General features: G+C 48.1%; 1 protein-coding gene across 1 annotated transcript in view; it reads right to left on the bottom strand.

The window, feature by feature from the left end:
• Window positions 1–10126, bottom strand: part of CLN6 (CLN6 transmembrane ER protein) — a 17601-nt gene extending 7475 nt beyond the window's left edge. Inside the window, exons 1-2 of the mRNA XM_007957358.1 lie at window positions 10041–10126; window positions 2479–2593 (exon numbers count right to left, since the gene is read on the bottom strand). Coding sequence (XP_007955549.1) covers window positions 2479–2593; window positions 10041–10126 — 201 coding nt within the window. The remainder of the gene's footprint in view (window positions 1–2478; window positions 2594–10040) is intronic.
• Between the last annotated feature and the right edge of the window lie 2158 nt (window positions 10127–12284).

The following is a 12284-nucleotide window of genomic DNA, read 5'->3' as shown; positions in this document are numbered from 1 at the left end:
TAATTTCACTTTCCATACAACAGTGATACTGCCTCGGAAACCCAAGGAGGGGTCGCTATGAGTCGGGGCCGACTCGACGGCACATAATAACAACAACATACAACAGTTCATACACATTTTGTTTCATGAATATATATATTTGTATGAGCAGCAGAGAAAGAAATGGAAGGATGTGCCCCAAACTGTTAGGGGTTAAAGTGGAAAGGGGTAAGGGGTAGGGGGGATCTAACCCATCTTTCTTTAAACATTTGGGTATGAACTGACTTGTTGCAACTATATTGCTTTTATAATTTATAAAAGTTTGTTTTGTTTTTTAGTTACTACAGACTTGGGGATATCATGCACACATTAGAAAAGCTCCAGTGTACACATGAGCCAGGTGTTGATTTGCTCTGGTTCTTAGAACCCTCCCCTAGCTAGGCAAGTGTGGGAGGCTCTTTCAATGAGCCGCACTTAGGGCCACAGAAACTCTGGGCAGGAGGGTGAAGTAATAAGCCCAGAAGGCCCCCAATAAGCCAGGTGACACGAGTCCTAGTGAGTTAAGGGTCATGAGTTATGAACCTGCTCCCGACTCCATCTTCTCCTCACTCCCCAGACATCACTGTTTGATAGGGAGCTCCTCTGGCTGCAAATATGTGAGGGTTTCAAGCTAGAAGGCAGCTCAGAGCAATCTTTTTACAGATGAGAGAACTGAAGCCCAGACAACAGTGACTTGTCCAAGTTCACCTACACACTTGGCCAGCTGTCCCAACTTCTGGCTCAGTGCCTTTTCTTTTTTCCTACATTTTAAAAAACTGCATGACAATATCCCAAAAAGTCTAAGCAAGGAGAACCAGCACCCACCATAGCTCCTCCTCCTCGACACCACTACCAGGACAGCTTTTCTTTATTCCTTCAAGTCTTCGGTCAGTGTATATGAAATTGTTACTTGACTTGCTGTCAGTCTGTTTGCTTGTCACTTAGAAACATTTTTTTCTCCTTAAACATTAAACTGTAGACATCTTCCAGGTTGCTCTATATCTTCATAATTCCTGTTTAATGGCCAAGTAACATCCCTGTATTGGATACAGCAGCATTGACTGCCCTAGTCCCTACTGCTAGACACTGAAGTCTCTTCCAAATGTTGGCTATTATAATCAATGTGATGAATCTTTCGGCCATAGAGGCTATTCTCTTCCAGCTCGTTACTTCCTCACAGCAGAGTCTCTGAAACCACCTTACCAGATCAGGAGGGATAAACATGTCAAGGTTCTTGAAATATACATAACAGTTTAACCTTGTTGGGAAGGGAATGGGTTCTGGACCCAGAGCACCTGGGTTTAGATCCTGGTTCCTCCACTTCCTAGTTGTGTTACCTTGAGATAGTTACCTACTCTCTTTATCCTCAAGTTTCTTCATTTCTACAATGGGGATTATAACAGGTGAGAATTAAATAAATTGGAACACATAAAGAGTTCAGAACAGATTAAGTACTTAGTCTGTGTTAACTGTCATTTTTACCTCCTGTTATTCATTCAGTAAAAGTGTTATCGAGCACTTACCATGTTATGCACTAACTATCATCTTGGAAAACTGCTTTCCAAAAGGGCTTTGTTAACTGGCATTATCACGAGAATGCACAAAGTGACAATTTTAGCATCAGATAGTGTTATTTTTTGTCACACACACACAAATTAGTAATTTTATACCTGGTGATACCTCACTGAATTTTTTTTCACATTGTTATCTATCTATTCATGACAAGTGAGGGGCTTTGGTTTTCTTCCAGTATTAGGCACATCTGTGGAGGCTACTAGGGAGCCCTGATGGTGCAGGGGTCAAAGTGATCAGCTGGGAACCAGAAGGTTGGCAGTTTGAACCCACCAGTAGCTCCTTGGAAGAAAGATATGGTTGTCTGCTTCTATAAAGATTTACAGCCTTGGAAACCCCACGGGGCAGTTCTACTGTCCTATAGGCTATGACTCGGAACCAACTTGAAGATAGTGGGTTTTGTTGGGTTCGAGTGGTGGCCACTACTGTATCAATGCATGAAGCAGCCTCAAAGGGAAAGAGATGGTTTCACCAGATGGCACTAAAAATTACCCAAGTCTCAGAGTCATACATCATATGCAGACCCAGCCTCTACTCTTCACCTTTAGAAAAATAATATCCCAAGGCAATGGGGAAGGGCGATGGGGATGCTGTTTCCTTTCCTATATTTCTGTTTTAGGGATTTAGCTAAACCTGTTTAGTTTACCAGCTTAATGTGTGGGATTAGGATGGTCAGGGAACATGACTATTCAGGTCTCCCACTTCCTTGATACTCTGACAGCTGCCTCAATGGCCACAGGCACAGAGCTAAAGGATCTGAAAGCATCCAGGCCACTTATCCCAGTTTACTAGTAAGGGAAATGACTTGCCTAAGGTCACTTAGCTAATTTAAGTCACACTAAGTCTCCTCATTCCTGGTCAGGGCTCCATTCATAGCTTCACACTCACCATGGCAATAGGGCGGCCAAAGTCCAGAACCCAGTTCTGCAGCGTGAAGTAGAACCAGAGGTCAAGGTGGAAGGGGGCTGTGCGGGCAGCCTCATCAGCCTTGATGGAGCTGTGCCTGGGAAGGAACCAGACTGGAGGGTCAGTTCTTTTTACCTCCTCCCATGGGAATCTTCCCCCAGAGATGGGCCACAGAGAGGGCTGAAGGAGACACACAGATTAAGTTCTGAGGAAAGGGTTATTGCTGAACACTAGGCTTTGGCTCAGTAGACAAGAATATGGGCACCGGCTGCCCTGACCTTGGCCTGTTTGTGCTTCAAGAAGATAAGGAGAACAACACTGAACTCTCCCTGCCAACTCCATGGAATGATGAGAAAATGAAAAAAGCAGCAAAAGTAGATGAAAAAAAATATAAAACATGATCATGATAGAAGCTAACCTTTATTGAACACTTACTATGTTCCAGGCACTATAGTTAACTTTCTACATGTATTATCTCATTTAACTCTTTTAATCCTCACAGAAACCCTTTGAAGTTAGATTATTATTACTCTCACCTTACAAATTAAAAAACTAAGGCCTAAGAGGTTAAGTAACTCACCCAAGGTCACCCAGCTAAGGATTTGGACCTAAACCTTTAGGCTTCCAGAATGTGTGCTTTTTAACTTCTGTCCCATCATTGTGCCCAAGTGATTAGGCCATGAGATGGGCATGTGACTCCAGATGGGCCAATCAGATCTCTCCAATGAGATCTGTAAATAGGGACTGGTTTGGACAGGACCTCCCTCCCTTTGGTTGCTAGATGGAGAGTAGCCAGTCCACAGAGAAAAGAAGTGAGCAGGGACAAGTTGATGTGAGAGACATGACAAGAAGTGAGATACCACCTGACAACACATCTTTTGGTGTCTGTTCCTCCTCCAAAGCAGTTTGCCATCAGCTATTCCTGGATGAGCTGAACTTCAAGGGTTAGTGCATGTGCCTCTTCCTCCAAGAATGCTTCCCTGATGAAACCTTTTCCCATAGCCCCGCCAGGCCCACTATAGGGAGCACTTCATTAGCTAATTTACAGTCTGGCTGAAATGTCACAATGCTGGAGTCTGCTCTTTCATATAGACTCTCAAGAAGAAGGGCTTTTTTTTTTTTTAAATTTTATTGTGATTTGGGTGAAAGTTTACAGAGTAATTTCACTTTCCATACAACAGTGATACTGCCTCGGAAACCCAAGGAGGGGTCGCTATGAGTCGGGGCCGACTCGACGGCACATAATAACAACATACAACAGTTCATACACATTTTGTTTCATGACACTGACTGCAATTCCCCACAATGTAACAGCTCTCTTCCCACTTCCTCCCCATAGTTAACTCTTTCCTGTGTCCTTCCCTCCCATGCACTCCTGCCCCCCACCCCCTGAGCTATCTCCCTGTGCAAACACTGCCCAAGAAGGGTGACTGTTAAGATTCTTAGCTCACCCACTTCCCCATCAGAGTCCAAATCCCCACTGCAGCATCCCTGATGTGACCTGTATACTTCCAGTGACAGGAATCCCACTACATCCTATGACCAGGAGTGGTGTGACATGAGCTCATATCCCACAGTTCTCAACGCAGTATCTGGCTTAAGCTCAGTAATTATTGGCTAATTTAGAGGCTTGCTTCTGTAACATTCCAGGATCCTTTTTAGCCAATCCCAAGAATGGTCCACACTGGGCGAATAGCAGAACCCAAAGACGAGGAAGTTAAGTTCTTGGGGGATCTTATCATCTTTTGGTAGAAGGTAAGACGGGTAGAGTGGCTCTTTCCTAGGGCAACTAAATCTTACTGTCATCTCTACCCAGTGTCCCCACATCTACTGGATGCCAATGTATATTGTGTTGGGAACTGTACCTGTACCATTTCATCTAATCCTCACGGCAACACCAGGAGGCAGGAACTGTCATCCTCCTACTTTACAGATGAGGATAATGAGGCTTGGGTGTGTGTATGTGTAAGGGATTTAGCCAATGTCACCCACCTAGTAAGGAGGTACAGTGACTACTTTTGTCGACCTATTTCCAACCTCCCATCTCCTTGTAAGAGATGTTGTTTCCTTGGCCACAGGGAGGGTCTGTGATCCAGGCTGAACCAGTGGGACTTTACTAATGGGAGTTGGTGACAAGAGCTGGTGTCTCTCTGATACTAGGGCTGCAGGGATATTAGCCTAGGGCTGCCAGTAGCCAAGGTTCCAGTCTCAAAGGATAGTCAGATGAGAATCAAGCAGCCCTGTGGAAAGAATCAGGGAAAGGAGGACAAACAGCCCTGACAGTGTTCAAGTTCCCAGTTTCAGGCATCCCCAAGGCAAGCGGCCGTGTCACATGACCAACACATTCCCTTTTGCAAAGGCTGTTACAGTTCACATTGGATTTCTGCAAGCCAGGACTCCTGAATAGCACAGAATTCAAGCCCAGGTCTGTCTCAATTCAAGGCCTGTGGTCTTAACAGCATGCTATTCTGCTCCAGTTGTTACAATAAACCATATGTTAGAAAGTGCTCAGTGTGGCCTGGAATAGTACACAAAGACTGCCTGCAGGAAGGCAGCCTCAAAGCAGGGAAGGGTGAGTTTGCCTCAGCAGAAAAGCAGAAAGAAAGCAGATCACAGGCTGGAGGTGGAAGTGCAGAAAGGCACTGCATAGAGTTGAGATGCCTGGCTTATGGAGGGAGATGAACAGAAGGTCAGACTTGCAGGGTCTTCAGACTGGGCAGATATCTCACTGCCATCGAGTCATTTCTGACTCATAGCAACCCCTCCTTGGGTTTCTGAGGCGGTATCTCTTTGGAAGCAGATTGCCCAGTCTTCCTTCTAAGGAGTGGCTGATGGGTTTGAACCGCCAGCCTTCTCGTTAGTAGTCAAATGCCTTAAGCACTATGCCACCAGAGCTTCCATTAGTGTCCTCAAAAAGCAAACATAATATCCAGACCCAAAGAACCTTGATGGAGAAGAGTGAGACTCCTCAATACTTTACTCCCTTTTACTCCAAACTGGGCAAAGGGTGGGATTTCTGGCATAAGGAATCAAGGGCTTTTGAAAACTAGAGAAGCATTTGGATGTGGCTCCTTGGAAGCTAGGGGCCGCTGGCACATTGTTATGGGCTCAGCAACTGTTCCCTCCTTAGTTATGGGGATCTCGGTCATTAGTCCAGACTAGCTGAGTGAGACAGGGAAAAAAAAAAAAAAGGCAGGCGCTGGGCAGACATTCAGTCTGAAATCAAGATTCCTCAGCACTGGACTAGTTTTCTTCTGTTAAGACCCAGACTATGGGAGGCAGGTCGTGGAGGGTAAGGCATCCTCTCCTCCAGCCCCATCTTGGGAATGAGCAACCTCCAACTTGTGCCATGTTCCTGACTCCACATTGAGGCCCCCAGCCCAGCTAGCCTTAGGTCTCAAGAACAACGGTGAGAACACACGGGCAGGTAACCTGAAACAAGGCTGGCTTGTTCTCTTCTCCACAGCTTAACAAGTCTACCACATGGGGAAACGGATCCCACAGCAGCTGGGGAGCGCACACCATACGGCTGAAATATTCAAGGTGCTTAGCGGCATCTGTAGGACTGCCTGGCACAAAAGCAAGGGTCTCACCCTGGGGGAATCAAGTTGGGACCCATACATGGGGGCATTGGAGGGACTGATTTTTGATTCCTTATAAAGAATCTAGAGAAATACCTGACCTGATAGAAAGTGGGAACAAAAAAAAAATAAATAAAAATGAGGAAGTGAAGGCAAATGGTGAGAGAAAAAAATTAAGGCAATTATGGAAAAAGAAAAGCAATGCAGGAAAGTAAGTGTGATCACTGAACATTACTTGGCTCTGTAGGGAACAACATTTACATGGCGCACATACCGTGAGCCCAAATCAAGCCCACTGCTGTCAAGTTGATTCTGACTCATGGTGACCCTACAGGGCAGAGAAGGACTGTCCCATAGAGTTTCCAAAGCTGTAAACCTTTATGGAAGCAGACTGCCTCATTTTTTTCCCAGAGTAGCTGGTGGGCTTGAACCACTGACCTTTCAGTTAGCATCAGTGTTTAACCACTGTGCCACTAAGGGCTCTTTGGGGGAGGTAAAAGTGAGCCATTTTATAGCAGGGTCAGTAGGTCATATAATCCAAGAAACAGTGGTTGAGTATAACATTTAAGAGCATGGACTTTTGAGAGGGTCTGGGTTAAGTAGCTCTGCTGCTTCCCACATCGTAAGTTATTTAACTTCTTGAGCCTCAGTATTCTCATCTGTGAAATGGGGACAACAGTAGATTTCATCTCAAGGGCTGAAGTGAGCTAATATATGCAAAGTGTTCACAATAGTGCCTAGCCCACAGAAAGCACTACATAAGTGTTTGTTATTATTATAAGCCTATTATTTAAAAATGTGAACAGCTAAAGAGGGAAATGTGGTTGTCTCCGTGCAGGGGATGGGTAGGGCAGACGACTGTTGCTTTTTGCTCTACGTCCTCTGTACTATTTGATTTAAACATGCATTACTTTGATGATAATACAAGTAACTGTTTAACAGAGTAGTCAGAAGAGAGTATTGAGTCCCTGGTCATCCGCAAGCAAAGCATGGATGCAGCAGAGGTAATGCTGGCATCCTGGGAGTTGGACAGGATGATCCTGCCCTCTGTCTTGAGCAGCAGTGAAAGGGAGAGTGGGTCCAGAGACACTCTGGGAGAGAGAAAACCCCTCATGTCATCCCTGGGGAACACGCTGGCTGGTGGAGAACTCATGCAGCAGCAAAGAGGGACATCACGACCTGGCAACCAAGATGGAGTAGGAAGAACAGAAACCAGTATTCAGAGGCTCTGAGTTTAAGTTCTTGCCAGCACATGACATAACCTTGATGGGCCTCGGTTCCCTCTTCTGTACATTAGATGTGTTGCTTAGAAGCTCACTGAGAGCTTGTGAAGACTAAGTAATATGCTAGACAACGAAGCATGAGACAAAGTGGTGACCATATCTGATGCCCACAGGCTGTTCTAAATGGAGCTCCACAGTTCAGGGCAGTCAAAGTTCCCCAACTTGATGGGGATTCAGAACACAGACATTCCTTCAGTCAGAGGCTCCCCAGAAGGAGAGAGCTGGCAAGTAGGCTGGGACTTCCTTGGAGAAGGTTGGAAGTCACAGGCATGTGCTGTGGCAGATAGTCCAGGGCACAAGACTTAACCTAGGCAGGCTCCTTAGATCATCTGGACCTGTTTCCTCCTCAGTAAAATAATTCACTTCATAGGTGAGGTGAGACTTAGGTGATCTAATGGGTCTAAAATACAAAGCATGGACTCAGTAAATTTCTAAGTAAAAAAGAAAACACAGACCATAGCCCTTTGGTCCATGTTACTCTCAGTAGCAGGAGAAAGAGCTACTACCCTCAGCATAGTCTCTCAGACACCTCACCTAATTATATCACAAACTTCCTAAAACTGGCTCTAAGCACCAAAAACCTAAGCCAATCCATTGCTCCTAGTGATCCTATAGGACACAGTAGAACTGCCCCATAGGACTTGTTGTTGTTGTTATGTGTCGTCGAGTTGGCCCCAACTCATAGCGACCCCTCCTTGGGTTGCCGAGGCAGTATCACTATAGAAGTAGATTGCCCAACCTTCCTTCCGAGGAGTGGTTGGTGGGTTTGAACCGCCAGCCTTCTGGTTAGCAGTCAAGTGCCTTAGGCACTATACTACCAGAGCTCCTCCATAGGACTTACAAGGCTGTAAATCTTTACAGAAGCCAACTGCCAAATCTTTCTCTATGGAATGGCTGGTGGGTTCAAATTGCCAATCTTTTGGTTAGTAGCTGAGTGCTTTAACCACTATACCATCAGGGGTCTTTGCTGTAAATATACCAGTGCCCAACACCCTTCATGGCTCCCCGGGGCCTGGGAACAAAAGTCACATTCATTTAGGGCAAGAACTAAAGTGCAGCAATTGAGGGGCCTAGGGCCCCAAAAGGGACCTCTGGTAGAGTAGTGCCTAAGGCACTTGACTGCTAACCAGAAGGCTGGCGGTTCAAACCCAACAGCCACACCTTGGAAAGAAGGTTGGCTTATCTACTTCCATAGTGATAACTGCCTCGGAAATCCAAGGAGGGGTCCAACTGGACAGCACATAACAATAACAAGAACAAAGGGCCCAAAAGACAGCACTCACTTCCAGGGTTGTCCTGAAAGTAATTCTTTAAATTTTATGCTCTAAGTACCTCACTTTAGCCCCAGCCCTGTGGCCATTAAAGTTCCTTCACAATCCAGTCAGCATCCTCAGTCACTTCTGTTTTCACCCATAAAGCTCCAGCACCATTCCACCCCTTGCCTTCCCCCAAATTATCTCCCTTGCTGGAACAGCCTTTCTTCCCATGTCCCTATGAATCCTCTGAGGCTCTGCTTAAGCACCCCTTCCTCCAGGAAGCCCTCAAAAATTACTTCTCACTCTGACTGGGCTGTCCCTCCCAGCCCCTCCCGGAGGCTGAGCCCCTCTGGGACGTGATCCCCTTGCAGCCTCATCTTGCCAGCCTCCTTAGTACCTGGCATAAGGCCGGGCACACCCACCTGAGGTGCTTAACGAATTACCTCTTGAAAGAATGTTTCCGGTCAGTAAAATGAGATGGAGACAGAATGGAGGAAAAGTTCAAAAAGTGGCTTCTGAGCCTCTTGCTCTGCCCCACTGCCTTCCCACTAAATAAACTTACTTCTACTTGGTGAGAAAAGCCGTTCCACCTTTCCACCCTTCTCCACCATCTCTTCCATTACATACATGCCCACATTCTTGGGTTCCCTTCAGGTAGGGAGGGAACCTCCTGATTAAAAGCAGAATCCAAGTCCCAGTCAGGGCTGGAGGGACCCCCAAAATTTGGAGGTGGCGCCCGGAGTATGCAGATGTGTTGGGAGCCCGCCGCCATCCACCCAGAATTTCACCTCTCTGAGGGCACCACGGGGAGATCTTCCCAGACGGTTGGAGTGTAATCTGAGTTCTGGCCTTGGTGGAGGGGAAGGTCTGGATTCCAGACCCCCGCCTGGGCTCCTTATAGTTAGGCGACAGCAGGGAGAGGGGTGCTGAATCTCACTGGGCTCGGGTTCCCCAGGAAGCAGGGCTTTGAGCCAGTTCATTCCGGTTCGACCTCCTGCTGACAATTTGTATCTCCGCCCCCACCCCCACCCCCGATACTGAATCAGAATCTACATTTTTAACAAGATCCCCAGGTGATTCTTAGTTATACATAAAAATCGCCTGCGGATCTTGTAAAAAATGTCGATTCTGATTCAGTGTATCTGGGATGGAAATGGAAATTCTCAGCAGGGGATCGAACCTCAGTGCACAGGTTCGAAGCCTTGCTAGGAAGAGAACGGAATCCGGAGGCAGGGTGAAGGCGAGAGATTTGCAGCAAAGGATAGTGCAGAGAAGACCGACTCCAGCGGCAGCCTCTGGTCCACCCCGCACTCTGCTTTACCTGGGGCCCCTGCTACAGGGGCCCTCAGCCCGCCACGTGGGGGGAACGTGTTCCCAGTGCCCGGGCGCTAAGCCTGGCCCCCCACCCGCCATCCCGGGCCCACCTGGCCTGCAGGAAAGAGGAGCTCGGCTGCGCGCCTGGGCCTCCCGCACCTCCCGGGTGCTGCCGCCTCCGAGCCGCTGCCTCCATGGCTGTCCCGCCCGCCAACCAGTAGAAATCCGGGACCTACTTCTCGAAGTTAGAAACTGGTTCCGTTTGCCCCGCAGCCACTACTACATATACACGAACCACACAGTGGGGGGCGGGGTAAGGGGGAAGACTGGCGCGAGAGAGCTCCACCCCCACCCCGAGAGGCGCAAGGGAGGCCCCGGGGCCGCGCCGGAAGAGGGCGAAGCACGCGGAGGGAGGCGGGGCGAGCTCCGCGAGTGGCTGCGGAGGCATCACGATTGCGACGTCCGCGGCGGGGAGCGGCGAGGTGGAACAGAGGCTCTGCGCGTGCAGCACGTGTCACCATTTTGGGGGCTGGAGGTTGCTAGGGTTCCCTGCGTTGCGGGGGCTGGGAAGCTTTGCCTAGGCTGGCTTAGGCCTAGGTCTTGGGCTGGGGCAAGGTGGGGACCCCAGGGAAGACTAACCTGACCCAGAGCCTCCTTTGGGGAGGAGGCGAGGCAGGATTTCTCCTGTTCTTGGGGCCAGGAGTGCCTGCAGGGTTCATGTCCTTCCCCACTGTGCCAGGCGCCTACCTTCCTTAGAAGAAAGATGGCTTTTAAAGTGTCAACTCTGTTGTCCCCTGAGACCAGGATTGAAATAATCTGCGAGGTAGGAGGGCAGGGCGCAGAGGCCTGCGAGTTCTCTCCAAGTTGGATGGTGGTGGTCCAGCTTCCGGTCCTGCCTCTGTCACTAGGCTTTATGACCTTGAAGAAGTTTCTTCCCCTCTCAGTCATTCAAACACTTAGTAAGTGCCTTCTGTGAGCAGCACCCTGTGCTGGGAGGAACAGATAAACCTTGCTCTAATAGAGCTTATAGGGAGTTCTGGTGGCACAAATGGTTAAGCACTCCACTACTACCTGAAATGTGGGCAGTTCAAACCCACCCAGCAGATTTGTTGGAGAAAGACCTGGGGATCTACCTGTGGGGCAGTTCTACTCTGGAATTGAGTAGAATATGAGCCGGAATTGAACAACAGTAGGTTTTACAAGGGTGTGTGTGTGTATGTGTGTGTGTGTTGGGGGAGGATGGGGGTTCCTGGTAGGCTGTGTAATGAGGAAATTTCTGAGTAAGTGTGGGCAGAGACGTGGAGGGAGTGGGTTCAGGCAAGTGTTTTGGAAGATGGATATTGGGCATCCTAGCCATGATTTTGGACTTCTGAACTGAGAGTGAAGTCAAAGCAGGCATCATGTAAACACACATAGATGGAGAAGAGTATTCCAGGCAGAGGGAATAGCCAGGTAGATGGTCCTGCACCGAGAGAGACGCTGGTGTAGGGAGGAATGGAAGTTCAGTGAGGAAGGAAGAGCAACAGGAAGGAAGGAGCAGGGGCAGATCCTGGAGGGCCTTAATCCTGAGAACAGCGGGAAGCAGTTGAGGGGTATTGGGCAGGGAAGGGGCATGATCATATTTTGTATTTTTATATTTGTATTTTAGGCCCATCCTTGCACAGCATGGAGGGTGGATGAGAGGAGCCAGGCCTGGAGACCTGATGTAGTAGTAGGAAGCAGTTGTCTACTGACCATAGGAAGGAGAGAGTTGCATGGGAGGTACTGGGGCAGAAACTCAGTAATTAGATGTTGGAGTGAGAGAGGTTGTCCTTTAGATTGTTGAATTTCAACAGTAGGGTGGCTGGTGGAGGTGCCCATTGAGAAGTGGGTTGGGGCAGGTTAGAGTAAATGAGCACTCACCTTTGGACCCATTAAATTTGAGACAGTTCAGGAGGCTGTTGGACCCTTGATTCTGAAGCTCAGGCAAAATCTGGCTGCTGGGCTGATGACCTTGGGAATCACAGGAATATAGACAGCAGGAACCTGGAAGGGGAGGGGAGAGAAGGGGAGGGGCGAAGCCTGAGGAGCAGACTTAGGTGGGGGCAGAATGCCTGGGTTTCAGTCACAGCACCACAGCTCACTAGCTGTGACATGAAGGTAGGTTGCTCCACCCCTTTCAGCCTTGGTTTACTCGTGTGTAAAAAGTGTGTGTTCCATCTTCTGCATTGGGGTTGTGATGATTAAATGAAGTAATGCACCTAAAGTCCTTAGCACAGACCCTGGTACTTGTAAACTGGTTATTTACAATAATCTGGACCTCAGTTTCCCCTTCATGATAGGAGAGGCTTGAGCTATGCCTGTTTCCTCTGTTT

Source organism: Orycteropus afer, unplaced genomic scaffold (genome assembly GCF_000298275.1).
Source record: "Orycteropus afer afer isolate SDZICR_OR568_19922 unplaced genomic scaffold, OryAfe1.0 scaffold00015, whole genome shotgun sequence".
NCBI classification, from domain to species: Eukaryota; Metazoa; Chordata; class Mammalia; order Tubulidentata; family Orycteropodidae; genus Orycteropus; species Orycteropus afer.
Note: the sequence above shows the minus strand (reverse complement) of the source record. Positions and strands in the feature narration are given on the sequence as shown.